At 36.0% G+C, this 26,990-nt stretch overlaps 1 protein-coding gene across 4 annotated transcripts in view; it reads left to right on the top strand.

Annotated features, from left to right (window-relative positions):
- Nucleotides 1-25,961, top strand: part of MMRN1 (multimerin 1) — a 69,101-nt gene extending 43,140 nt beyond the window's left edge. For all 4 annotated transcript variants that reach the window (XM_007074682.3, XM_042984187.1, XM_042984186.1 and 1 more), the window contains 3 exons: nucleotides 4,501-6,489; nucleotides 23,802-23,954; nucleotides 25,136-25,961. In XM_007074682.3, coding sequence (XP_007074744.1) covers nucleotides 4,501-6,489; nucleotides 23,802-23,954; nucleotides 25,136-25,557 — 2,564 coding nt within the window. In that variant the 3' untranslated portion in view covers nucleotides 25,558-25,961. The remainder of the gene's footprint in view (nucleotides 1-4,500; nucleotides 6,490-23,801; nucleotides 23,955-25,135) is intronic.
- The last annotated feature ends 1,029 nt before the right edge of the window (nucleotides 25,962-26,990 follow it).

The raw sequence follows: 26,990 nt of genomic DNA, 5'->3' as shown, positions 1-26,990 counted from the left end.
AACTGATCCCATTCACGATTGCACCAAGAAGCATAAAATACCTAGGAATAAATCTAACCAAAGATGTAAAAGATCTGTATGCTGAACACTATAGAAAGCTTATGAAGGAAATTGAAGAAGATATAAAGAAATGGAAAAACATTCTGTGCTCATGGATTGGAAGAATAAATATTGTCAAAATGTCAATACTACCCAAAGCTATCTACACAGTCAATGCAATCCCAATAAAAATTGCACCAGCTTTCTTCTTGAAACTAGAACAAGCAACCCTAAAATTCATATGGAACCATAAAAGGCCCCGAATAGCCAAAGTAATTTTGAAGAAGAAGACCAAAGCAGGAGGCATCACAATCCCAGACTTTAGCCTCTACTACAAAACTGTAATCATCAAGACAGCATGATATTGGCACAAAAACAGATACATAGAACAATGGAATAGAATAGAAACCCCAGAACTAGACCCACAAATGTATGGCCAACTAATCTTTGGCAAAGCAGGAAAGAACATCCAATGGAAAAAAGACAGTCTCTTTAACAAATGGTGCTGGGAGAACTGGACAGCAACATGCAGAAGAATGAAACTAGACCACTCTCTCACACCATTCACAAAAATAAACTCAAAATAGATAAAGAACCTGAATGTGAGACAGGAAATCATCAAAACCCTAGAGGAGAAAGCAGGAAAAGACCTCTCTGACATCAGTTGTAGCAATTTCTTACTTGACACATCCCCAAAGGCAAGGGAATTAAAAGCAAAAATGAACTATTGGGACCTTATGAAGATAAAAATCTTCTGCACAGCAAAGGAAACAACCAACAAAACTAAAAGGCAACCAACGGAATGGGAAAAGATATTTGCAAATGACATATCAGACAAAGGGCTAGTATCCAAAATCTATAAAGAGCTCACCAAACTCCACACCCGAAAAACAAATAACCCAGTGAAGAAATGGGCAGAAAGCATGAATAGACACTTCTCTAAAGAAGACATCTGGATGGCCAACAGGCACATGAAAGATGCTCAGCGTCGCTCCTCATCAGGGAAATACAAATCAAAACCACACTCAGATATCACCTCACGCCAGTCAGAGTGGCCAAAATGAACAAATCAGGAGACTATAGATGCTGGAGGGGATGTGGAGAAATGGGAACCCTCTTGCACTGTTGGTGGGAATGCAAATTGGTGCAGCCACTCTGGAAAACAGTGTGGAGGTTCCTCAAAAAAATTAAAAATAGACCTACCCTATGACCCAGCAATAGCACTGCTAGGAATTTACCCAAGGGATACAGGAGTACTGATGCATAGGGGCACTTGTACCCCAATGTTTATAGCAGCACTCTCAACAATAGCCAAATTATGGAAAGAGCCTAAATGTCCATCAACTGATGAATGGATAAAGAAATTGTGGTTTATATACACAATGGAGTACTACGTGGCAATGAGAAAGAACGAAATATGGCCCTTTGTAGCAACGTGGATGGAACTGGAGAGTGTGATGCTAAGTGAAATAAGCCATACAGAGAAAGACAGATACCATATGTTTTCACTGTTATGTGGATCCTGAGAAACTTAACAGAAACCATGGGGGAGGGGAAGGAAAAAAAAAGAGGTTAGAGTGGGAGAGAGCCAAAGCATAAGAGACTGTTAAAAACTGAGAACAAACTGAGGGTTGATGGGGGGTGGGAGGGAGGGGAGGGTGGGTGATGGGTAGTGAGGAAGGCACCTTTTGGGATGAGCACTGGGTGTTGTATGGAAACCAATTTGACAATAAATTTCATATATTGAAAAAAATAAAAATAAATAAAAATAAAAAATAATAATAATTAAAGGGGAAAAAAACTCCCCTCAATAGGAGGCATTAGTTGTGTACTAAGCACAATTGATTATGAAAACCAGAGAGCTAGTTGTTATTGAATGGTCATTTAGGCAACAGAAACTAAACCCGCCCCACGGAACTGCACTTGCCTAACAAAACCACATCCTCTTCTCTTGCTTACTCTACATCCAAGGTGAGAAACACTGTGTATCTACTAGTAGCCATAGAACATGTTCAACATCAAATGCCCCGGTTCCTTAAGAGGTACCTGAATGTTATGAATGGGCCATACATTCAAAACCACAGAGGAGCAACCAAGGTGTCTGATATCATATCTATCTGTTAAGTCACCAAACGCAATGTCCTCTTTTAAGAGGTAGAACCACATGAGTCACATGAAACAGAATCAAATAGAGTTAAAACTATGTTCCCACTCAGATATTGACATAAATCACTTTGACATACTTTCACAAAATCAGATTCTTACACAGATGATTTTTAGCAACAAATTCTTGATATATTAAAGCTCCTTTTCTAGAAACAATAATCTGTTTTTAAGCTATTAGTCTATTTGATTTCTTTTCAGACACTGCTCTGATTTTGCCCTTAATCCAATGTATTTTTCCATTAAAGATTTAAGACATAATAGCTAAAGCACCTCCCAATTTTCATTTTCATCATTCACTTTTTTTTCCTAGTTACCTCCATCAAGATTCTGAACTAAACTTTACCTGTTTAGTGTTTTTACCTCTCACTCTTCTTATCCTGACTTTCAGATCACATAGTTTTTGTTGATTGAATTTAAACAGCTGTTTTTACTGCCCACAATTAATCAATTCATTTACACTTCAGTTTTATTTTACCTTTTCAATCTTGAAAAATATTTTAAAGCCAAATGATAAGGTTATAAATTCCAAGAATGTCTGATCCCTAACCTTAAATATTTTATTGTATTTCATCAAGCCATCATGAAAACTTAAGGCAATTTTAACTAACAGGAAATGACTAAGTGATATTGTGGGAAGTACAATTAAAAAAAACTTTACTATTGAGTAGTACCTTACACTCAATGAAGCTAATATATTCTATTTTTAGTGTGAGAAATCTAACTTTCCAAATTTTATTTTCTGTGTAGCATAGAGAATATCCTCAACGTAGATTTTTTGTATATGTAGGCAACTGGTTAAATGCTAAGTAAAATTTAGAAAATAAAAATACTTATTTTTCAATTACATACAAACCGATTTTCAATGACTTATATTTTTTGGACTCTTAAATGTATTTCAGTTTCTGCTATGTTTAGAAATGTAAAATAACTTTCTTTTCTTTCCCCCCCCCCCAGAAATACTATTCCCTAAAGATCAGTTAGCAATATTGACCTTTAGGGTATAGGATTTCCAGGGAGATGTTCATTAATGTAAACATTTACAGCTTTATATTTTTGCCAGATTAATATCAAGATGCTTAAGCAACACATCATTCTATTTGCTATAATTGATCTTTCACATACTTTTTATATAAGTCTCTTATGCATCTCAAATACTTTTTAAAACATGCTGACAAAATAGAGACATGTAGAGACTATATATTTTTATTTTATAATTACCCTTCTTAAATACGCTTTATGATAGCCATAACATTTTACAATTATGTACACTTCCTGTTCAAAATGCTTTGTAGTATGTTGCCAATATTTTACATTACAGCCATTGCTACATTGTGAATTTGAGTGGAGATATCTTCCATTTATATGTACTTCGTAGCTACGTACCATAAGTAAACCACAAGCATATGTTTTATTTTTTCCCATTTCCCTGTTTTTGTATGTAACATGTTTGGTTGGTTGGTTTTTTACATTTTTAAATACTCATTTCCTATTCTGAATAGTTCTGAGTTCTGAGTACTTCAGGACCCTTTTCCTTTTCCTTTTTTTTTTAAGACCACTTTGAGATGTCCATAATTCTGATATAGGATCAGTCCGTGCTTTCTAATACTGGATATACTAATATGTGTTTCAGTAGTAGCAAGTTTACTCTTATTTTTGTTAAGAATTAATGTCATATTGTGACAATTGAGGGATATCTTGAATTCCTATTTTCATGTGATTTGTTTTGTGATCCCCAAACGCCTCATTATTATATTGTTGTTATAAGCTATCGTTGAATCTTGTGACTGTTACTTGATATTGTTCCTCATTTGGAAATGTCATTAAATTTCTTCTCTGAAGTCAGCTTATTAGTTTTTATGAGCTCAAAACACAAGCTCTGAAACCTAATTACTAGAAACCTAATAACATAGTCATGAGATAACACCAGGTATTATTTACTGAGGCAGAAAGCCCAAAGCCATTTATTTTCATACCAGACTAAGCCTGGAGTTAGAATAGTAAGGTACAAGGGCCTATTAATTGAAATCAGTAGCAGTTTCTTCATATCTTTTGTTTATGGTTCTGGTGCGTTCTACACCACAGTTGATTTCTTCCTTCAGTTTTACCAATTAAGAAAGTGATCTCCTATGAACTATAGTAACTTTTAAAATTTCATAAGTAAATGTAGCAAAGTACTTTTATTATTACATGTTATTAGGGTTTAGTCCCTAACTTTATATCTGTTTAGAGATATCTAAAGTTTATATAATTAAAATCATGTATCATTTATTGTTTTTTTAATATTTCTTTCTTTAGGTCTAAAATCCAAAAGCATTAGTGATCTGGTAAAGAATATAGTAAGAGAACAATTTAAAGTTTTTCAAAATGAAATGCAAGAGACTGTAGCACAGCTCTTCAAGACTGTATCCAGCCTATCAGAGGACCTTGAAAACACCAGACAAATAATTCGGCAAGTTAATGAATCCGTGGTTTCAATAGCAGTCCAGCAAAAGTCTGTTTTAATGCAAGAAAATAGGCCCAGTTTAACTGATATACTAGATCTAAAGAATCACATTGTGAATATAAGACAAGAAATGACTTTTACATGTGAAAAGCCTATTAAAGAATTAGAAGCAAAGCAAATTCACTTAGAAGGTGCTTTAGAACAGGAACACTCAAGGAGTGTTCTGTATTATGAATCCCTCAACAAGACTCTTTCTAAAATGAGGGAAGTACACGAGCAGCTTTTATCAACTGAACAAGTATCAGATCAGAAGGGTGTTCCAGCTGCTGAATCACTTAGCAATAATGTCACTGAGTACATGTCTGCTCTACATGAGAATATGAAGAAGCAGAGTTTGATGATGCTGCAAATGTTTGATGATTTGCACATCCACGACAGCAAGATTAACAATCTCACCATGGCTTTGGAGATGGAGAAAGAATCTGTCAGAAGTGAATGTGAAGACATGTTATCCAAGTGCAGAAATGATTTTAAATTTCAAATTAAGGACACAGAAGAGAATTTACAAGTTTTAAACCAAACATTGGCTGAGGTTCTCTTTCCCATGGACAATAAGGTGGATAAAATGAATGAGCAGCTAAATGATTTGACTTACGATATGGAGATCCTTCAACCCTTGCTTGAGCGGGGAGCACCATTTAGAGAGACAACGACATATGAGCAACCAAAAGAAGCAGTAGCTACAAGGAAAAAAGTGGAAAATCTGATTATTGCTGTCAACACCCTAAATATTCTTATCAAAGAACTTTCAAAAAGACACAACTTACTTAGGAATGAAGTGCAGAGCCGTAGTGATGTCTTAGACAGACGTATCAATGAATATGCCCTGGAAATGGAAGATGGCCTAAATAAGACAATGACTATTATAAACAATGCCATTGATTTCATTCAAGATAACTACATGCTAAAAGAGACTTTAAGTACCATAAAGTATGATCCTGAGGTCCATCACAAATGCACCCAAAATATGGAAACTATTTTGACATTTATTCCTCAATTCCAACGTTTGAATGATTCTATTCAGATGTTGGTCAATGACAGTCAGAGATACAGCTTTGTTTTGCAAGTTGCCAAGGTCCTTGCAGATAGTACTAAAGATGAGAAACTAAGTCAGTCCAACTTTCAAAAGATTTATCAAATGTTCAATGAAACCACTTCCCAAGTGACAAAATACCGGCAAAATATGAGTCATTTAGAGGAGAAAATACTCTCAGCCACAAAGATTTCCCAAAATTTTGAAACTAGGTTGCAAGGAATTGAGTCTAAAGTGACCAAGACACTCATACCTTATTATGTTTCACTAAAAAAAGGCAATACGGCTACAAATGAGAGAGACCAAGGTATTCAACTGCAGGTACTAAGTTCCAGATTTAAGGCACTGGAAGCAAAATCCATTCACCTTTCAATTAATTTCTCTCTACTTAACAAAACTCTGCATGAAGTTTTAATGATGTGTCATGATGCTTCTACAAGTATATCAGAACTGAATGCTACCATACCTAAGTGGATAGAAGGTTCCCTGCCAGATATTCAGCTTCTTCAGAAAGGTCTGACGGACTTTGTGGAATCAGTAATTGAAATCAAAACTCGAATTGCCATATCCAATTTAACTTGGTATGTGAATCAAACATTGTCTGGTAGTCTTGCAAATATTGTCAAGTCTCAGAAGCAAATAAAACTATTGCCGAAGAAACCCAATTCACTTAAAAAACCAACAGGGAATCTTACCACTGTCCTGATAGGCCGGACCCAAAGAAACACAGACAACGTTCTAGTTCCTGGTAAGCTATTGCTGAAAAAATAAGTTTTAATCTCTTTCAATTTAAAGGGTACTTAGTAGATCTGTGTGGTTTATCAAGTCCATAAAATATAAAAGGCTCTTTCTTGAACTTGGGTAAATAGTTAAGTAATTCAAAGGTCACTGATGTACCATTTGAATGAGATTCCATCCGATGTAAATTAAGCATCAAAACAAAACAAGTGTTTATAATGCAAATATTTGTCTACATGTTTCTTAACTTTTCTTTTTTTTCTTTTATTTTTTTTAATGTTTATTTTTCAGAGAGGGAGAGAGAGCACTAGCATGGGAGGAACAGAGAGAGAGGGAGAAATAGAATTTGAAGCAGTGTCCAGGTTCTGAGCTGTCAGCACGGAGCCCAACATGGGGCTTGAACTCACGAACCATGAGATCATGACCTGAGCTGAAGTCAGACGCTTAACTGACTGAGCCACCCAGGTCCCCCCTTAACTTCTTTTCTGACAAGACCTCTATAATACAATCAAATTTGCCCCTGTAGGACATTTTTACTTGCATATGTAATTAAGAAACCTATTAGATAATGAGCTCCTGGATGAATGTGACCATACTAAGTCTTATTCATTTTGGCATCATCTGACAAAATGTCTGGTATGCAATAGCAACTCAGTAAATATCTGTTCAATGACTGTCTGATTGAATGACTGCATAAGTGAGCAGGAATTCAGTTGGGTAGATCACAGAAAGCCATGAATGCCAAGCTAAGCATCTTAGTTCATTTAGGCTGCTATAACAAAATACCACAGACTGGGTAGCTTTCAAATAACAAGAAATGTATTTCTCAAATAACAAGAAATGTTTCAGAGGCTGGAAAGTCCAAGATCAGGGTGTCAGCCTGATCATATTCTGATGAGGGCCCTCTTCCTGGCTCACAGCTGGGGATTTCTGGCTGTGCTCTTACATGGTGAAAGTTATGAGAGATCTCTCTGCAGTCTCTTTTAAAAGAATGCTAGGGGCGTCTGGGTGGTTCAGTTGGTTGAGCATCCGATTTCAGCTCAGGTCATGATCTCACAGCTGACAAGTTTGAGCCCCGCGTCAGGCTCTGTGCTGATAGCTCAGAGCCTGGAGCCTCCTTCTGATTCTGTGTCTCCCTCTCTCTCTGCCTCTCCCCCGCTCATGCTCTGTCTCTCTCTGTCTCAAAACTAAAGATAAACATTAAAAAATTAAAAAAAAAAAAAGAATGCTAATCCTGTTCATGAGAGCTCCACCTCCCAAAGTCTCCACCTTCTAGTATCATCAACTTTGGGATTGAGAATGTCAACATATAAATTTTGGGTAGACACATTCAGATCACAACACTAAGGCATTTAGACTTGATTTTGTAAAAAGTGGTCTTTGAAAATTTGGAGCAATCGGTTGGGTGTGGTAAGAACTGTATCTCAGAAGCATGAAGTTAGCAGTAGTGTACAACATGTCTGCAAAGCATGAAACTAGAGATACCAGTTAGGACAGTATTAGAACAATAAGAGCCAGATCTAAGAAAGAGGTGGTTGAAACAGAGGGGACAGATGTGAGACATGTTGCAAAAATAAAATTAATAGACAGCAGAAGAGTGGACAAATTGATGATCCAAGGCAGCAACAAATCATGACTCGAGTCCTAGTGGTCTCAGTAAGTTTCTCTGTAACCTTACTCAAGTTCACCTGTCTGGGTCCCTGTTTCTTCTTTTTAAGTGATGGGATTGCATTAGGTGTTTTGTTGAGCTCACTGGTAGAAATATTTGCATAATGCATTATTGTGAAAAAGGTGAGCTAATCACGGCCTGGATGCGTGGCACTTGGGGAGGGAGAAACCTAGAATATTCTGAGGTTTTGAATTTGGGAAATGAGAGGGTAGCAATATCATTAATAAAAGTTGTAAACACCCATAGAGAAGCATAAATTTGGGAGGAAGGCGGAATTCAATGCAGTGCATATAAACTACTTAATAGTCTCTTTGAGAGAAGTGTTTTATGAATATGTTTGGCACATAAATAATATTAAATAATCTTTCCACAGTGAAAAGAATAGCTACTGATTCTCACTAAAAGAAATGCCAGTGTGCCTCTCACATGAGTCTGCTGTTAAATTATACGCCCAGTTGGATGAATTTTTTTATTTTATAGCTTTCTAATTATGAGTGATCATTATTCTAATATCATATGACTTCATATTTAATCTCTGGATGTTTTGATAATATTAAATATCACAGAATAATACAAAGTCGAATTGTTTCTTGACTACCTAAATTATTGTATTTTACTTATGACTTCCTTCCAATTAGTCTGACCCAGGAAGACTAACCTGGTCATGTGCAATCATAGAATAAACGATTCAGACTTACATGTTTCCAAGGCAAAAGTAGTAGTATTTCATTACAAGACGTTCTTATAATAATTATTTTAAATTTTTTTAATGTTTATTTATTTTTGAGACAGAGACAGAGAATGAACGGGGGAGGGTCAGAGAGAGAGGGAGACACAGAATCTGAAGCAGGCTCCAGGCTCTGAGCTGTCAGCACAGAGCCCAAGGCGGGGCTCGAACCCACGGACCATGACATCATGAACTGAGACGAAGTCGGACGCCCAACCGACTGAGCCACCCAGGCACCCCTATAATAATTATTTTTAAAAAAATAATCAGTTGTTCTTTTTTGCATTTTATTTCCATCTTCAGTCTTCCTGTGAACACTGCAAATGGGTTTCAGTTAAGCTCTATAGTACATGTGATCACACAGCAGGCAAACCATGTCATTTTTTTTTTCTTAAACCAAAAAATACCTGGATCCATATAGTAAGTATAAAATTTGAATAGCTTCAAAATTAGTTGAGGTAAAATGTTTAATAGAACTTAAGAACTTATAAACTTTTATAGTATAAAGAATGCATGTTAGGAGCTTAGGAAAATTATATTTAGATATTTATATAGCAGCTGACTCAGTATTGGGCTTAATGGGCTAATAATTAACTTAGTTCTGATCCCCTTTTTTCCAATGATGCCTTGATAAAGTTGCTTCCTGTTCTTTTATTTACTGGAAATAAAAAAAAATTATAGGCTTATCTACCAAAATTAATAATTAATTAAAAGTTATTTATTTTATTTCAGTAAAGATAGCCAATAACAATGTCAGGGCAATAAAGATATATTGGCCTAATTTCGTGAACTGAGTAGATAGATATTCACTTTATGTAGGACCAGCAGCATAACGTGTAGGATCCTTTTAGTGGATGCGTAGATATGCAAGCTCATTAAGCCGGCTTCTATGGGCCATAAAACCAATGGCATTCACTGAACGGCTGAGCAGGTGAAGTCTACGCATGGTGATAAAACCAGTGGACTCAGGCTAAGTTCTCCTATAAGAATAAACCAATTGCAATTAACTACTCCTTTTCATAACCTGTTTCATACTAGGGGTGGGACAGACTGGCACACTGGCTAAATATGGCTGTGTGTCCTTTGACCTTTGTTATTCTATTATAAATACCATGTAGCCAGAGTGTTCCCCTACCTAACCAACATCAGAAGATAATTTATCATCTTATGAATGTCACAATAATATTATTCAGATTATAGTCAGTATTTGCAGAATAGTAAGTTCAGTTAGTAGAATGAAAAAACCGTATAAATGTCATTTAAAAATGTAATCTTAATTTTCATACTGATAACTTCCTTTGAAGCCTAATAATAGTAATATTATAATAATATAATATTGAATACTACTTATTAACACTCAGTATATCACAGGCGCTATAAAAATTATACTATATATTAGCCCATTTAACAATACTTATGAAATAGCTGTCATTGTTGTTATTGTTGACGATAAGTAAACTAACCCTCAGAGAGATGAACCGACCTAGGTTCGTGCAACTAGTTAGTGATGGAGCCTCGCCCCTGGTCTCTTGAACTCAGGGCTCAGTCCTCAACCACTATGCCCAGAGATTGTGTAGTAACGTTCACCCGCCTTTCTCTTCCTTCTGCTTCTGTTCAATGCATCAAATCTATCTCAGTGTCTGGCCATACCTGAATATTCCAGATGGCCAGGATTGATACTCACAGAGAGTTTCCTTTCTTGAAGATCCAAATATTGCCATCCATTCCTGCACTTACCAGGAATTAAAGGTGCTACTTTCCAGTTTGGATTTTCTGTGATATGGCCAGTGGGCAGTTGTCACTGAAAGTCATCATCAGTGATTCACAAGATCTTTTTCTGACTGATGCAATAGAAGGGCAAAATTCAGAGTCCTCATCCCTATCAGTTCCTTGTGAGCCATCCCCATATTCAGCTATGTTAATCATGATTCCTCCTAGGCCAGTGCTGATAAGCTGTTCCAGTTGAATTACTAAATATTTGATTGTGTCTAAACAATATTCCCATAGACACCAAGAGGGTTTTATTTCATCTTTGAAGATTTGTTTGTACAGCAATTGGCAGACTTGTCCCTGCAGAAAGGGTTTGGCTGCTTGCCTTCTAAGAGGAGCTGAATTCTGCTGCAACACGTCAGCAGCAACATCACTGAAGACGCGCATGCCCTCCTTGTAAAACCACTGACTTTTTTTTGTGACCCTTTCCCAGTGCTTACCAAATATACTTAACTCTTATCATAAACTTCTTTTATTCATAACTGCCCTTTTAACCACTCCTCTTAAGAAAGATTACATTCTACATAAGACTTGCTGGTGTACTAAATACACTTCGTAAAATTATTGCTGAGGATATAAGTGATTTAGAAGAGAAAAATAGGAGCCTGGATATTTAACTGTTTTATACCACTTTAAAACCATATCTAATTTTTGTGACTGTGCATTGAGACAGTTATGATTACTATGGAGCACTGATTTTGGAATCAGGAAACCAAGATTCAGGTCCTGTCTGGCAATGTATTTATTTCTAACATGTCATTTATTTTTCTAAAACTTGCTTTCTTATTATAAAATATAGAATAATATATCTACCTCAAAAGTTTGTTTTGAGGATCATGGAACTAACTTGTATACAATACTTCATTAAATTAGTTATATCCATATGACACAATTTTTTTAGCCATACCTGATGTTTATGGTTTTTCTCTAATATTTTCAATTAACACTTGACATATAATCATTTACATATATCAACATAATTTACAGACTCATGGTATTCCATAATTCCCTATCTTTATAAGTCATTGTATTTTAAATTCAACATATGGGGGTGCCTGGGTGGCCCAGTCGGTTGAGCTTCCGACTCTTGATTATGACACAGGTCATGTTCTCACTCTCATAGTTAGGAGGTTGGAGCCCACATTGGGCTCTACAGTGACAGCATGGAGCCTGCTTGGGATTCTTTCTTTCCTTCTCTCTCTATCCCTTCCCTGCTTGCTCTCTCTCTCTCTCTCTCAAAATAAATAAATAAATATTAAAATAACTTCAACATATGGTTATAACTGAGTTAATGCCTATCATATAATGATAACTCAAAAAGAATAGGATACAAAATGTAAAGGCGTAAGTGTAAAAAAATGTATCTGTGTTAACAATTGCTGAAAAATACCTGCAAAAAGTTTAATAATGGTCTTTTCCAAGGTAATTTCTACTCTTCATGTGTTTTTCCATATTATAAAAAAATTAACATTTTCAAATATACCTCAAGATAATGAATAAGTTGGGGCACCTAGGTGGCTCAGTTGGTTGAGTATCTGACTCTTGATTTCAGCTTACATCATGATCCCAGGATCCTGGGATTGAGCCCTGTGTCAGGCTCCATTCTAAGTGTGGAGCCTGCCTAAAATTCTCCATCTCTCTCCCTCTGCCCCTCTCCCTGGATTGTACTCTCTCTCTCTCAAAAAAAAAAAAAAAAAAAAAAGATAATTAATATGTTGACTTCTGTACAAAATAGTTAACTATAAGCTAATTAAATTTTGAAGGACAAGTGCTTGAATTTAGAATTCATGATATATTTTATAAGGTCTCCAAAACCACACACAAGTTTGGTGATCTGCCCGAAGCACTCATGGAACTTGGCATATAGTTATGCACAGAGCTAAGGTTTATTATAGTGAGAAGATACCTGATAGAATCAGAGTGGGCAAATGATACAGGCAGAGTCTGGAGAAATCTTGCACCAGCTTTCTTATGCTCACTCTCTCCTATAAAGGAGCACGCTTGTGTGTGTTCTTTTCTCTAGTCCCCCTTGCCCCCCCCACACACACACATACAAATGCAGTAACGTATGTGCAATATTTCTTAGCAGAGAAGTCCTTCAGATGGTCAGCACTCAAGGGTTTTATTGGGGCTTGTCTTAGTCAATTCAGGCTGCTGTAACAAAGTACGATAGATTAGGTGGCTTATAAACAATAGAAATTTATTCCTCACAGTTCTAGAAGCTGGAAGTCTCACATCGGTGCATCATGGTTGGGTTCTGGAGAGAACCCTCTTGCAGGTTGCAGACTGTACATGTCTTATATTCTCCCATGGCAGAAAGGGAAGGAGTGACAGAGCTCTCTGGGGTCTGTTTAAAAAAAAGGCATTAATCCCATTCATGAGGACTTCACCCTCATGACCTACTCACCGCCCCCCCTCCCAGAGTCCCTACCTACCAATACTATCAGACTGGGGGGTGGGGGTCAGGATTTCAATGTATGAATTCTTAGCCAACACAAACATTCCATCTATAACAGGACTGGCCATGTAGGCACCCTCTGCCTAGCATCTACCACAACTCCAGACTCTCAGAAAGAAAACAGATGTTCAGGATACCCACATTATTTGTACAAAAAGTCGGGGCACGGTGAATGACGCTTACCAATTAGGAAATGGCAAGAAGCCAAGTGCCCAGATGTGGGCTAAGGACAAAACCTTGCAAGCAGGCCTCTCTAAAGCTAGCAGTCTCAGGCCTGCTCCATTAATTCTTTTCTGTTCATGATCGTAAAGATATTCATTATGTCAGAATTGATTAGCAAGCCTGTCTGCTGGGGATAGTCTCCCCAGTTTGTGTCAATAAAACATACCAGTGTTGGAGAGAATATTAAATGTACTATTTTCGTTCATGGTTCCCGGGAGAAGAAAAGACTCCCCAGGTTTCCATGTGATTCTCCTTCAGATGGAAGGATGACAATTGAGGAGAGGATGCTGACAAAACTGACAGGCCCTTCCTGTACCTTGTCTTGTAGTAAAGTGTCCATGGTATCTGAGGTGAGCAGGCAGAAACCCATGTGTTTGATACTCACGTCTGAACCAAAATTTGTAACACATGGTCTGACACAAAAAAGGAAAGGGGACAGAATACCAAGTCCCCATTTACACAGACACCGAACATGCTTAGGTTCTTTCTACTGAATCACAGGAGCTATTTCTACAATAGACTATTCTTTGGCACCCAAGAGTTGAAAACAGTTTTGATTATTAACTGGTCCATAACTAGGGGCTCCTGGGTGGCTCAGTCGGTTGAGCGTCTGACTTCGGCTCAGGTCATGATCTCGCGGTTCCTGAGTTCGAGCCCCAAGTCGGGCTCTGTGCTGACAGCTCAGAGCCTGGAGCCTGCTTCAGATTCTGGGTCTCCCTCTCTCTCTGCCCCTCCCCTGCTCATGCTCTGTCTCTCTGTAAAAAATAAGTAAACATTAAAAAAAAATTAACTGGTCCATAACGAAATACAATGAATAGATGTCTTTGTACTGGCATCAAAAACACTATAAATTGAAAATTGCACATGATAGTATGATTTCATACATGAGTTATCAAACACGAGAAGGAAAGTGTAGGGATTATTAAATCACATATTGTGAACTACTGTCTGAGCAGACATTATAGTTACATCTTGACAAAGCGTGAGACGCAGAATCTGAAACAGGCTCCAGGCTCTGAGCTGTCAGCACAGAGCCCAAGGCGGGGCTCGAACTCACTGGCCGTGAGATCATGACCTGAGCCGAAGTTGGATGCTCAACCAACTGAGCCACTCAGGTGCCCCGACATTATTGACCGATTTAAACTCAAGACTCTTCACCTCCAAAAAATTACCCATAATATCATTACACAGTGTATGGAGAATTAAAGAAATCAGTGAAAGAAAGCTATTGCATGGCATTGTGCCAGAATGATAGAGGAACCAAAATATACATCTACCTTTTACCAAAAAAGGAAGCCATTTTTATGGTTAATCAATGCTCCTTTAAGAATTCTTTTCTAGACTTTATAATCATAAGCAAGTGTTAAATTTTAAAATATGTATGGATATTTAGATTTGAGAGGCATTAGCATAAAGACAGTGTTTTGAAACTCTGGGTGTGGGTGGGATAAGCCAGGGGAAGGTATGCATTCTACAGAGAGATGGGAAATAGAGCAGAGTCAGGGGAACAACATCCTCCAAGGGTGGTGGAGAAAGAGAAGTGAGGAGAGAATAGTGAGAAAAGAGCAAGAAGTAGTAGGACAAGCATACCTCAGGTGGATGTTAGCATCTGATTGTATTCTGCAAGACTGCCGTATTATTGGAAGTTATGAAAAGTACTCAAGTAACCCAAATAGTTATCTGGGTACTAATGAGATGGCATCAACTCTACTTTCCAAATATCGCCTAAAATCAGTGACTTTATTGTAATCTAAGAAATTTTCTTAAAAATCTCAAATTGCATATCTACCTCTAGATCTTTAAAAATACCTTCCTAGATTAAAGGTGCGGTAAAAGCATCAGATAATTTTTATAATTCAGTGTTATATTACCCCAAAGTGTTGTGCTCAAACTAATTTAAGCAGTTTTTCTCTTAGGGTCAAATAACTATCTTTAGAATTATTACTGTTATTTGAAAATACTAATAGTTCCTAACTGTTCGGTTCAATTCGACAAATATAACTGAGTGCTAAATGGAATCAGGTACTGTTCTAGGTATTTTGGACACATCATAATGTTGTTTTTTGTTTTTTCAAAAAAAGCTATCTTCCTGAAGTTTACACTCTCGCAGTGATAGAGGAAAAAACAATTAATAAAAATATAAATTGCATTATATGTTAAAAGGTAATAAATGCTATGCATAAAAGGAAAAGCAGAGAAAGGTAAGGGAATCAGTGTACTGCAGGATGCACCAGGATATGTTGGGAGCAGATTACAACATTATTAAATAAGATGATAGGATAGGCTTCAATTGATAGAAAAATAGTGAAGTCGGCAAGAAACTGGGAATATAAAGATAAAGAAAGCAAGACTCTGGCTCAGAGACTTTGTAGTTTTGTTTTAACAAAAGTTGATCATAGAGGATGTGCCTAGAGAGCAATGTGACATTTGGTTGTTGTTATGTTTTATGTATTTTTATTATTTTTAAAATTTTTCATATGCTGATGAACACTAGTTATAAAACTATTTTGAATGTGAAAGAAATATACCAAAGTATGTACTAAGCACTAAATGAATGCTATATGTTTTCATTATTATAAGGGTTATAATAATGAACTTATTAAGAACTGGGTGTTTGGGCAAATCTCATGTAAGAGGGAGATTTGGGCTGAACATTCATTAATCAACCATTTACATCCTGTGTTGAGTATATTACGTTCAGATTCATTCTCTTGGTAACAAAGATTTTTTTTTAACATTTATTTATTTTTGAGAGACGTAAAGAGATACAGCACAAGCTGGGGAGGAGCAGAGAGAGAGAGAGACACAGAATCCAAAGCAGGCTCCAGGCTTTGAACCCTCAGCACAGAGCCTGACACAGGGCTTGAACTCAGGAACCATGAGATCATGACCTGAGCTCATGACCTGAGCTGAAGTCGGATGCTTAACAGACTGAGCCACCCAGGCACCCTGAAGATTTTTAAGCAGGAATATGGCTAATCATGTATGTGCATTATTAAGTTTGAGTTCTTTAGACAGACCAGTTAGAAAATCATTATAACAGCTCTGGCATGAATAGATGAAGACAGGAATAAAATGGAAGCTGGGAGTATCAGTTAAATGTGAATATATATTTCGTAGAAATTATCTAATTGAAAATACAAAGACTTAGAACGAAGAATAACAGCAAAGTTTGAATAAAGCATCAATCCCATAAAGATTTCCACTAATGGAAATAGGAACATTAGAGGAAGCACAGATATATATATCTGTATATACAGGAAGGGAAGTTTAGTCTGTGATACATTAGTTTAAAAATCAATTATTTTTGCAGCGGCGTCTGGGTGGCTCAATCAGTTAAGTGGCTGACTCTTGATTTCATCAGGTCATGGTCTCATGTCTCATGGTTTGTGAGTTGGAGCCTGGCATCGGGCTCTGTGCTGACAGTGTGGAGCCTACTTGGGATTCTCTCTCTCCCTTTCACTCTGCTGCTCCCTGCCTCTCTCTCTCTCTCTCTCTCTCTCTCAAAATAAATAAATAAACTTAAAATAAATCTATTTCTATCAAAAGTTCATAAGTTAATTAGTAATGTAAGCCTCAAATCAAAAACTGGTTTGCAGGTAAAAGTTGGAAATTACTTGCACAGAGGTGATGTTCAAGGACACAGAAGTAAATTAGAAAGCTAAAGAAAAAGAAAAGAAGATAAAAACATGGAGATATCTTATGTTTGATGAAAGCGAGAAAGAGAGAGAGATCAATGAAGGAAAAAAAGAGGAGTGATAATAATCAGGAAAGTATATGTATCACAGAACTCAATCTTTAAGAAAAAAGAAAATGAAAACAAACAAACAAAAAGAAAGCATAGGGATGTGGAAGGATGCACAGTCTGTGAGTTTTGACAAATGCAGTCATATGATCACCACAACAATCAAGACAGAGAACCTGTCCATCACCCATCACCCCCTCCAAATTTCCTTATGTACCTTTGTAGTCAGACTCTACCTCTACTCCCAGTCACTGGCAACAAGTGGTCTGTTGTCTTTCCTCACAGTTTTATCTTTTCCAGAATATTTCATAAATGAAACGCATGTACGTAGGCTTTTGAGTCTGCCTTCTTCCACTTAGTACACTAGGTTTGAGATTCATCCGTGTTGTTGAATGCATGCCTTTTTATTTCCCAGTAGCGTTCCACTGCATGGACGCACCACAGTTTGTTCATCCATTTCCCAGTTGAAAGATATTTTGGTTATTTCCAGTGTGAGGTGATTATGAATAAAGCTGCTATAAACATTCATGCATAGGTTCCTGTGTGCACACAAGTTTTCATTTCTTTTGAATAAATACATAGCAAAAGCATAGCTTGCTTGTAAAATAAGCATAGTTTTACTTTTATAAGTAATGGTGAACCACTTGCCATTTCCACTAGTAATGTACAAGAATTTCTCCACAACCTTGTCAACCCTTTGTATCATCAATATTGTTTATTTTACCATTCAGTAGGTGTGTAGTTGTATCTGTGATTATATTTTGCATCTTCCTAATGACTAATAGTGTTGAACACATTTTAATGTATTTGTCATTTTTTAAATACTGTTTTTGATTAAATGCTATGACTTTTAAGAAAAAGGTGAAAACAGTTGATGATATCAAATAGAAACATTTAATTTCCTAGGTCATGTCTTAAGATAAATGAATGATAGGGGCTCCTGGGTGGCTCAGTCCGTTAAGTGTCTGACTTTGGCTCAGGTCATGATCCTGTGGTTTGTGAGTTCGAGCCCTGTGTCGGGCTCTGTGCTGACATCTCAGAGCCTGGAGCCTGCTTCAGAATCTGTGACTCCCTCTCTCTCTGTCCCTCACCTGCTCATGCTCTGTCCTTGTCTCTCAAAAAGTAAATAAGTGTTAATTTAAAAAAAAAAAAGATAAGTGAATGATAATTTAATGACAAGGTTAGAGTAAATCTTCTGGGACAGAGCGAATACATTTGCGAAGGATAGCAGATAGGATTAAATGAGTTTTAAAGCTATATTTGAAAGGCTGAGAAAAAAGATCCCAGAAAAAGTATCAAGAACAACAGATGTGAGTTAAAAAGAAGAACAAAAATAAAAACTGATGACTTGAAGGAAAAGTAGTAAAGATGGTCAGAAACAGTATTTCCATCCATCTATCCACCAATGGATAGAATATGAGTAATTAGAACAACGAGTTTGGAAACTTAATACAAGCAAATAAATACACTTCTCTAAGTTGTTGGCAAGGAGCATATGAAGCAATTTTAGAGCAATGGAAGGATAAGCCTTATCTGAAAGGAACAATTTTGATAAATGCGGACACAGACTAATGCTGAAAGTTAATGCATCCATAAGTATGAGGGTGGAATCATTTTAGAGAGCATTGGAATTGGAATGAAAAATAAAGTCCTAATGTTGTATGGGAATGTTACCTTGACCTAAGGTGTGCAGTAGATTTGTACATCATACTCTTCTCTGTATATGACAAAACTGGCCCAGAGGCAATGTCAAGTTTCCTCACTCCTCTTTGGAAACTCCATTCTGCCCCAAGCAGAGATCAGGGTTATCTTCCCTCTGCAATGTTATTGTTTAAGGAGGGAAAAAGAAAGAAAGAAAGAAAGAAAGAAAGAAAGAAAGAAAGAAAGAAAGAAAGAAAGAAAGAAAGAAGAAAGGGATCTTGATGCTAAAGCAGAACTAAGGAATAAAAATGCAAAATGAATTAGGTAAATACTAAATAAAATGACAGGAAAATATATTAGATAAAATGTATTATATATAACATTATATGTACTATAAATAAAAATAAAAATGAAGAAGACATCCATATAACAGGCCACTTCATTTTATTTATTTATTTATTTATTTATTTATTTTAGATTTATTCTTAATTTTATTTATTTTGAGAGAGACAGAGAGAGCACAAGTGGGGGAGGGGTATAGAGAGGGAGAGAGAGAGAACCCCAAGCAGGCTCCGTGCTGCCAGCGCAGAGCTTGATGCAGGGCTCGAACCCACAAACCCATGATATCACAACCTGAGCTGAAACCAAGAGTCGGACGCTTAACCAACTGAGCCACCCAGGTGCCCCTGCTGCTTCATTTTTTTCATTAACTATCTATTGAGTAAGTGTTGAATGACCCCTGAGAAAGATTGAGTGGACAGAGTGGTAAACTCAACACACTCCCTCTTCTCATGGACCTCATAGATGTCACAAGTAATTATAATAGAGAACGACAAATATTAGCAAAGGCAGAGTGCTTTGAAAATGTAAGGAGTTCTCCAGTCAATTCAAGTTTTACATGAACATTTATGAAATGTAGAAGCAGGATTAATAAGAAAGTGTAACTTGAGTACATGTTAGGAGCCTGAAAGCAAAGACCAGAACAAATTGAAGCTTATGAAACATTCCAAGTCAATGGCAAAGGAATTTTAGTCATGTTCAGAGCAGGGAAATGAATATTGAAAGATTAGTTATGCTACTTACCCAAGATAGTAGAATGTTGAGTTGGCAGAACTGTTCAACTAATCATACTGACCTCCACCAAAGAAAATAAATGGGTTATAAAGAGTTTAAGAGGTTACTGAAGCCCAAGGTAGGAGAGAAGCTGTGGAAAGTTTGCTTGAGATGATTCCGTGTCTCTAGAAAAACATGCCGATGACATCATAGCATCAAACTCTACCTGGTCTTTGAAAATTTGAAGAAAGGATAGAGTGTTGGGTTAAGAATGTGGTCATCTATTCAATCTTTCATTAATCTGTTTATTCAACTTTATTTTATTATTTTCAGTTTTTAATTTCACTCCAGGTGGTTAACATACAGTGCTATTAGTTTCAGATGTATGATATAAGTGATTCAAGAATTCCATACAACACCCTGTGCTTCTTTATTCCACTTTAAAAAGACATTTTAGCACTTGGTATGTCAGGCATCGTGCTGGTCAGTAGTGACACAAAGTTTAATAGAGGATCCAAGCCCTGACTTCACAAAAGCTCACAATCTAATCGAGAGTCAGGAGGATACGTGAGCAATTACACTGAAGTTTGATAAATTCAACACGAGAACTTCTCAGCATCTGACAATAAGAGAATTAATGTAATTAATCCTACTGACAGGGATTAAAGAAGATTTCAAAAAGAAAATGATGCTTTTAGGGGGTCTGATTTTTGTTGTTAATTCAAGAAAACATTGCCTTTTGAGCACAAGCGTATGCAAGAACTTATAAAGATGCCTAACCACTTTTTAAGTATTTTAGTAATAAGGTAGAAATGTGAGTCGGATGATGTACAAAAGTAGATTTTAACTGATTGTATAACCATAAATAGTTTCAATTTATAAATCAATGTCAATCAGTCTTTAGTTGTCTGTTATAAAACTCTGTGCTTGACACTGATCCATTAAGTATTTTCATCAGTTCATCACTTAGATGAACTTAGATAAAACATAAGTTTGAAAATGATGAAGCTGGGAGTGTTAATTTAAAACATTGTATACAGAATTAAAGAACAGTTTCTATGGACAGATGGTAAATCAAGTCTAATAAGATAAATGTAATTATTGGTAATAATTACAAATCCATTCTAAAATGAATTAAATAAATATGAGATTTTAGATAATTTTGGTGACATCAGAACATGGAAGACCTGTTATGACACAATGTAATGCAGTTGCAAAAATTGAAAATGAACACTTAATACTTATGTATTATTAACAAAATTATAAGGTCATTTCATTTCAGTATGAGGTTATAACGGGCAACTGTTACTGTAGCCTGCTCTAATTAGAGTCAATTCCCAATATATCCAGTTCTGGAAGACATGGGCATAATTTTATGTATCATGGTGTGGATTGTTTAAACAGGGATTTGGAGACCAGAGTTGTCTAAAACATCAAAGAAGGCAGAGAAAAGGACTTAAAACACAAGTGGCAGAAGCAGGTGGAGACCAGTGTGTGAGGCTCCCTGGACAGGTATTCAGTAGGAACATGAGATGCCCCAGAAGGCAAACCATGTATATTCTCAGCAAGTTCCAGCTACTACAGCAATAGAAGCAATCAGACTCAAGTGAACCCCTCCTCCAGATGAATGATCCTGCAAAGGAATCAGAATAAAGAATAAAGTGTCATCCTCTGAAACAACTCAGAGAGAACAAGGAAATACCCTATTCCTAGAGGTAATGGAATGGGAGGGAGGAGAAGAATGAAAAGCACATCCTACACATTAAATAGAAAGCAAAGGCCCTGGTTTTATAGAATCACAGTAGAGCCAATAGGAATACAAAAAAGTACATTTCTAGAATTTCTGAAGTTCTCCTGCCTCGAATAGGTTTGATCCCTGATTCACGCATGGGGGCAGAATCTACAGGTGAGAATAGCATTTTCCAATCTGGGAAAATAAGACTTATAGAGCTGATCAGATTGCATAAATAATTCAGTATCCCCTCAGCTCCACTGCACAGTTGATTCATTCCTAATGAGACACTGTAATTGAACACTACCCTGTGAGTCGATCACTGGGCTAGATTCGGAGAACATGAAAACAGATGAAGCCAGTGCTTTGACATAAAGAATTCACATTTCTATAGGTAATGGAGAATCATTGAAGTTTTTAAAGCTAGGAAGCAATGAGCTAGGTTTTAGAATGATAGGTAACAGTAAATGGAAGGGTTTAATAACCTATTCACTTGGTTGAGAAATGATGTTAAAAAAAGTGTAGGCCAGTTCGAGACATTTTTAAAAAGATAATACATACATGTAGCATTTTCCATAATGAGAAAATCAGTTTATGGAATATTGAAGAAAATATATCAAAATAATTTAAACCTATTTCTAATTGTGTAATATATATTTTCTTTGCAAAAAAAATTCTAATAATACAGGCATGTAGTTTGGGCACATTATATGTGAATTTGAATTACTTCAATATGAATTATAATGTATATAAGATATTTACAGATCTCACTTCTTGAGAAAAAGGTTAAACAAAGCAAATAACCCTAAATTTAAAAATCAACAATCAGGATTAGAAATGAGTAAATTGTAAGCTGTTTACACTTTTGTCACAAGGTGGCGCCATAGCGGTAACTGTGGCCAGTAATGTATTCCCTAACCTTTTCTCTGTGTTTACATAATTATGAATTACCTTTATAACCATATTTATAATTTGAGGTTTTCTAAATAATTGAAATTATTCTATATCTAATGAGTGAACTGGAACTTTCTGCCTTCGGTAAATCAAATGGGTCAGAAATCTATCTCATTCTTTAACTGCTGTCTAATATTCCTTAGGGAAAAGATACCTATAATTTATTTTACAATGAAATGGTCATTTAGGTGTCTTATAGTTTTTCACTAATGCAAATTATGTCACAGAGAACATTTTTTTTAACAATTCTCTTTGTATACATAGGCAAATGTCTCTGGATTTTATATTCTTTCAGGAGAAATTTCTGGCTTTGAGCACATGAGCCTTTTTAATTCTGATAAATATGGTTAAATTGTTCACTCAAATGTTCTAACAATTTAAGGTCTAACCAACATTGTATGAGAATGCCCATTTTTTCCATAACTGAATATTTTCTGTCTTCTTAAATGTTGCAACCTGATATAAAAATGGTGGTGAAAATTTACTATTCCTTAATTAGTGAAGTTGAATAGGCTTTAAAAATGTTAATGAACTTTTGTGGGTTTTGTTCAGTATTTGGCCAGTTCATATCACTTGTCCATTTTTCACTTTTTTTCCCACAATTCTTTGGATTGATCAGAGCTTTTCATATCTTATGGATATCGTTCGTTCTTTGTGTTTGTCAAAAAAATTTTCTCTTAATCTGTCACTCATCTTTGAACCTGATGATGATTGACTTTCACTGCAAATGTGTTTTGTTCTTGGGTGGTCAAAGGTCAGGATTTTCTCTTATGGCTTCTGGATCTTTGTTTTGTTTTGCTTTGAGTTCTCCAAAATCTTACAGTTCTACAAAGATATTCTTTTCACTTGATTGTAATATCATTGTATGGATTGTTTGGGTTCCTGTTTTTGTTTTTTTATTTTTTATTTTTTTTACATTTAGTGTTTTTGTATGTGGAAAGTACGTTTTTACGAATATTTAATTTGTATTCGCACCATGTATGTACCCACGTTTTTTCTTCTCCAATGATTTGAAGTACTACTTTATCAGTTCCAATATATATAAATCTGTGTCCAGATAGCCTATTCTGTTCTACAGTTAAGCAAAATCTTAACATTTTCATACAATGGATTGTCCCCACTTTGAATATCACAGAATGATTCTCACTTCGAAGAAGCAGTAAAAGGAGCTCAGAGAGTTAAGAGGTTTGATGAAGTCCTGGGACTATACTGGCCGCCAACCTGGGCCTGGGAACCCATTTTTCTTATTTCTGCTTCAATGTTTTTCCCATTCAGCTGCAAACTATAATTTAAGATCAACAAGAAAATAGGTCACTTTCAGCCTCTCTTATCTCGATTCTTTCTTTTTCAGAAACAGAGGGGTATTCAGACTGCAGTAGGTCCCCATGCCAGAACGGAGGCACATGTATAAACGGAAGGACTAGCTCTATCTGTGCCTGCCGACATCCGTTCACTGGTGGTAACTGCACCGTCAAGCTGGTGGACGAAAATGCTCTGGCTCCAGGTAGGAAAGCGCACGCAGCCTTGGATTCGCTCAATGTCATAAAAACATTGTTTGAAAATATTCGCAAATGATTAATCTGGACTCTTGTGAGGATTAATTCCTTTTACTTCTGAAATTTACCGAATGACATACATGGTTTACAAGCGGGAATGTCTGTCAGGTAAATCCATATTGATGTACCCTTGTTGAAATTTTCAATTTTGATATAATAGAGGCAGTCTTTCTTTTTCTTGTACATCTTAAAAGAAAACATAGATGTACATACCTGATTGATATAAACTTTCTTCTCAAACAAGTTGATAAAGAAATATACCTTTGATTCATATCAGATATGGTCATTTAAATGAAGCTTTAATAAGTAATTAGCAGCATGTCTTCTATGAAGGTTAAGCTAACAGTGCCATTGTGACTGGGTGAGACTTAGAATATGCTCAGACGTACTAAGTAGGACCAAATGCCTTTTTTGTCCATTTACCTTCGTAAGTATTGCTTGTTACAAATTAAGAGTGTACCATTTCTGATTTTTATAAAAGAAAATATGTGCAACATTTAAAATATATTTTCTTTAATGATGGCAAAAACATATTTTAACTCAGGCTTTCTTCAATAATATGCTGCATGCCAAAGAGTAAATGTTTTAGTCTATTTTTAAATCTCAGCCTTTGTAAGTACATTTGGCATTAATTACATAGAAATGTGCTTTTGTCTACTTCTCTATAGTGCATATGACTTCGTCTGGCTTCCGTTTTAGCCTCTAGAAACTGTTTGACAAGGTGCTGGAAAAATTGTTTCTACATCATGTCAGCTTCAATTCCTACTAGGGGCTTTAAAACATGCTGGCATAACATAAGAACCATAGAGTGCTTTGAATTCCTTTATCTCTGGAGAGATCAAAGCAACACGCAAATTAATCTTTGAGGCATTTCTATGAGGGATGTATTAAGCGTTATTATCATTCTAGCCGGATCTGAATGGAGAAACTGAGGCTCACAGAGGGCAAATGATTTGAGATAAGCCAGCCAAGAGGCAGGCATATCTGCCTATGCCCTTGTTAAATCTGATGAATGACCTTTTCCCTGCTGGTAGCCCTTTTTATAACTGAGATAAAATGATAAAGAAATGAGGAAAGACAATATTTAAAAAAAACATGAAAATTGACGCCACTTTTTTTCCTCTAACAGATTTTTCCAAAGGATCTTACAGATATGCACCGATGGTGGCATTTTTTGCATCTCACACATATGGAATGACTACACCTGGTCCTATCTTATTTAATAATTTGGATGTCAATTATGGAGCTTCGTATACTCCAAGAACTGGAAAATTCAGAATTCCATATCTTGGGGTGTATGTGTTTAAGTATACCATTGAGTCATTTAGTGCCCATATCTCTGGATTTTTAGTGGTTGATGGAAGAGACAAGCTGGCATTTGAATCTGAAAGTATTAATAGTGAAATACGCTGTGATAGGGTTTTAACTGGGGATGCCTTATTAGAATTAAATTATGGGCAGGAAGTGTGGTTGCGACTTGTAAAAGGAACAATTCCAGCCAAATTTCCCCCTGCTACTACATTTAGTGGTTACTTGTTATATCGTACATAAATTAGTATGAAAGACAGACTATCACCTTCACTGAGAAGCAGCCAGAGTTTTCCTTTATCTTTGCATGCACATCTGCTCTGTTTTTGGCTTTCTACATGAAATGAAAATCAACTTTTCTTTTAATCTGAGTAAGCCTGTAAGTTTGTTTATGTCATAAAATTATTTCACTATCTCTCGGATAACCTGTATACGAAAAAGTTTTGCTCGTAAAGAGATTTAGTGACACAGAAAACGAAGTGCATTTGTTGACATAATGATTTTTGTCTTCTCCAGTTAAGTAGTTTTAATATAATGTAATATGATTAAATGGCAATCACTCGATTTTGTCAGTCACAGTAGTCTCTACAATAAAATACTTAGCTTTTGTTATTCCCTATGTATATAAATATATAACATACATTTCCTAAGTTCAAAATTCAAATAAATTACTGAAAGACTGAGAAGTGTTTTTTTGTTGTTGTCTTTTTAACTTTGATTTTTACTCTTCATTATTGGGTTGATCAGTTTTATATATTAAAATTTTCATTTGTAATCAAACTTAAGAAAGTTGTATTTGAAACTTGAAATATGCTTAACTACCATTCTCTGTAATTTAGAGGTTAAAGTAATAATTGACAAATAGTGGAACATTTACATCTATGTCTAAGCATGTATAAGTGGTTCTTTTACCTGCCTCCATTATACAATATCTACACGGAAAAAAATAAAAGTTTCCTCTGATGAGTATCCTTCCAAGGCAGTGCAATCAGGCCTGCTCATCTTCTTTTAAAGGGGACATAAGATTCCAGAGTAATACTACGATTTACGTGATGTTCGCTCTGTCCTGATTCTCTTCTAAGGAACTTACATGGAATGTCTCCTTGATTCCTCACAAAAACTCTTGTAAAGTGGGTATTATTATTATCATTTTTACAGTTGAGGAAACAGACACGGGGAGATTATAGGATGGACCAAGCTCCACAACTAGCAAGGACTGAGGCGGGATTTAGAACCAGGCCGGGTCTTCTCCAGAGTGGAGAGTCACCCTTCGTCTTTATTGCCTCCCATATATGTACCACAATTTACGTGATGACCTCTTTAGCTTGTTTAGAGTATTTTATTATAACACCGTTATTGTAGTGGACACCGTTAAATATGCATTTTTTTCATGTTTAATAAAGTATTTCTGAAGAATAGGTTCCTATAAGTAAATAGTAAAAATAATAATGAAAAAAAGTCTGGCTTGGCAAACATTCTTCAGGAATTAATTTACTTATTGCTCACTAGAATCCTATGATATATACATATTAGACCTATGACATACATATTAAGTATTATCATCCTCTTTCTACTGCTAAGAAACTGAGGCTCACAGAGGGTAACTACAGCAAACTATGGGAAATTTCTGTAATAAAGGACAAGCATATTTTTCTTATTTTGATAAGTACTATCAA

Source organism: Panthera tigris, chromosome B1 (assembly GCF_018350195.1).
Source record: "Panthera tigris isolate Pti1 chromosome B1, P.tigris_Pti1_mat1.1, whole genome shotgun sequence".
In the NCBI taxonomy this organism is placed as follows: domain Eukaryota; kingdom Metazoa; phylum Chordata; class Mammalia; order Carnivora; family Felidae; genus Panthera; species Panthera tigris.
This window is presented reverse-complemented; position numbering and strand designations above follow the sequence as displayed.